The 1539-nt window shown below is 30.4% G+C and overlaps 2 protein-coding genes across 2 annotated transcripts; one reads left to right on the forward strand and one right to left on the reverse strand.

Annotated features, from left to right (window-relative positions):
• The first annotated feature begins 378 nt into the window (after window positions 1-378).
• Window positions 379-1038, forward strand: Chro.30369 (hypothetical protein). The annotated part of the gene is made up of 1 exon (XM_659931.1): window positions 379-1038. The coding sequence occupies one exon, from the start codon at window positions 379-381 to the stop codon at window positions 1036-1038; it is 660 nt and encodes a 219-aa protein (XP_665023.1).
• Chro.30371 (hypothetical protein) lies at window positions 981-1349 on the reverse strand. The annotated part of the gene is made up of 1 exon (XM_659932.1): window positions 981-1349. One exon carries the CDS (start codon window positions 1347-1349, stop codon window positions 981-983), a length of 369 nt encoding a protein of 122 aa, XP_665024.1.
• Between the last annotated feature and the right edge of the window lie 190 nt (window positions 1350-1539).

Here is a 1539-nt window from a genome sequence, read left to right on the forward strand (position 1 = left end):
TTTGATTCAGGGTTTGAAAAAAAGGATGATGAGCTGTCACTTATTTCGTCTTCGCCTTGATCATCTTCAAATAAAATCAAACTCCCACTGCTCCCATCATTGTTTGATAAGGAATTCAGTCCGCAAAACCTTGTACTTTCTGTTGAAATAAATCCAAAATCTAAAATGTGAACTATTACATGCTCATCTTTAGAAATTATTTCCAGCTCTTCAGCCAGGCTGATAATCGAATCTTTACTCATTTGATCGCATTTTTTTTATTTAATCTCCTGTTAAATTAAAAAGAAATCAGTAGACCGCCCAATTAAATTTCATAATTTGTTTCTCAGATGTTATAAGAAATGAATGGAAAAGTTAGCTAAATAAATCGATTGGCAAATGATATTTTTGTCTCTAATTGGTGCATTTGAGCCCTTTATAAGCATAGATAACCTCAAATTTATTGTGAAAAACCTTCAGATTTTAACAGGGAAAGAAATCAAGTTTATTAAGCATGCAGAAACTAATATAAATTTGGTTATGAAGGGAAGGTGTAGTGTTGGTAATATTTCTGGCCTTAAGGACTATGCAGATTTGAAGGAGCAATCAAATCCAGGAAACCATCATCAGATCTCTACAAATTCTATGCTGGAAGTATTGCTTAAGATGAAAAATAAATTTATCACAGAAAATTCAAAAAATCAGATGGATTCCAACTTTTTTTTAATTGGAATAACAAGCTTGGACATATTTCCAACAAATAATCATGAATATGTATTCGGTCAAAGCGACCCAGAAAAAGGAATTGCAATAATATCTGCATATAGGCTATATCAAAATAATAAAAACTTAATGAATAGTCGAATATTAAAAGTAATAATGCATGAATATGGTCATTTAATGAAATTAGGGCATTGTAAACATGTATGTTTGATGTCTGTTATATGTTCGATAAGCGAACTTGATAACAGAACACTATATTGCTGTGAAAATTGTCTAAATCAAATTAGAGAAAAAAGTTCTACATCAGAGTCAGTGAAGAACTTGTTTGAGTTTTGAAACAAGTTTGTAGATGACAGTTTGCTGTATTCAATATAGTTGTAAGGAACAATATTTTTCTTATCTTTATTAAAACATGCCGAGTAATTATGTAAAATACCGTTGGGGGATGTTATTTCATGAGCCAAGATTTCTTCTGTGCTTAAACCAATTAAATCTTCATAATTCAAGTTATGAAGATGTCGGTTGACTTTTGCATTGCTTGCATTCATAGTTAAAGTATTTGATAAATGTCTAATTACAGGTACAACACTCTTATTGTGAATATATAACTCCCATAGCCCAAAATTACTTGACAAATAAGTACCCATTTCACAGTTGTTATTTAAACTATCCGCTGTATCAATTTTTTGTCCCTCAGACAAATTTACTGAAGGCTTGTAAGGATTAAAAAATTGATCATTTTTATACGAATTAATGCATTTATCATATGACCATAACTCGCCTTGTGTATTTTTCAAAATCGTGTTTACATATTCATAAATTTCATCACTTTCATTG

The sequence above is a fragment of the Cryptosporidium hominis genome, assembly GCF_000006425.1.
Source record: "Cryptosporidium hominis TU502 chromosome 3 CHRO013137, whole genome shotgun sequence".
Classification (NCBI taxonomy): Eukaryota; Apicomplexa; class Conoidasida; order Eucoccidiorida; family Cryptosporidiidae; genus Cryptosporidium; species Cryptosporidium hominis.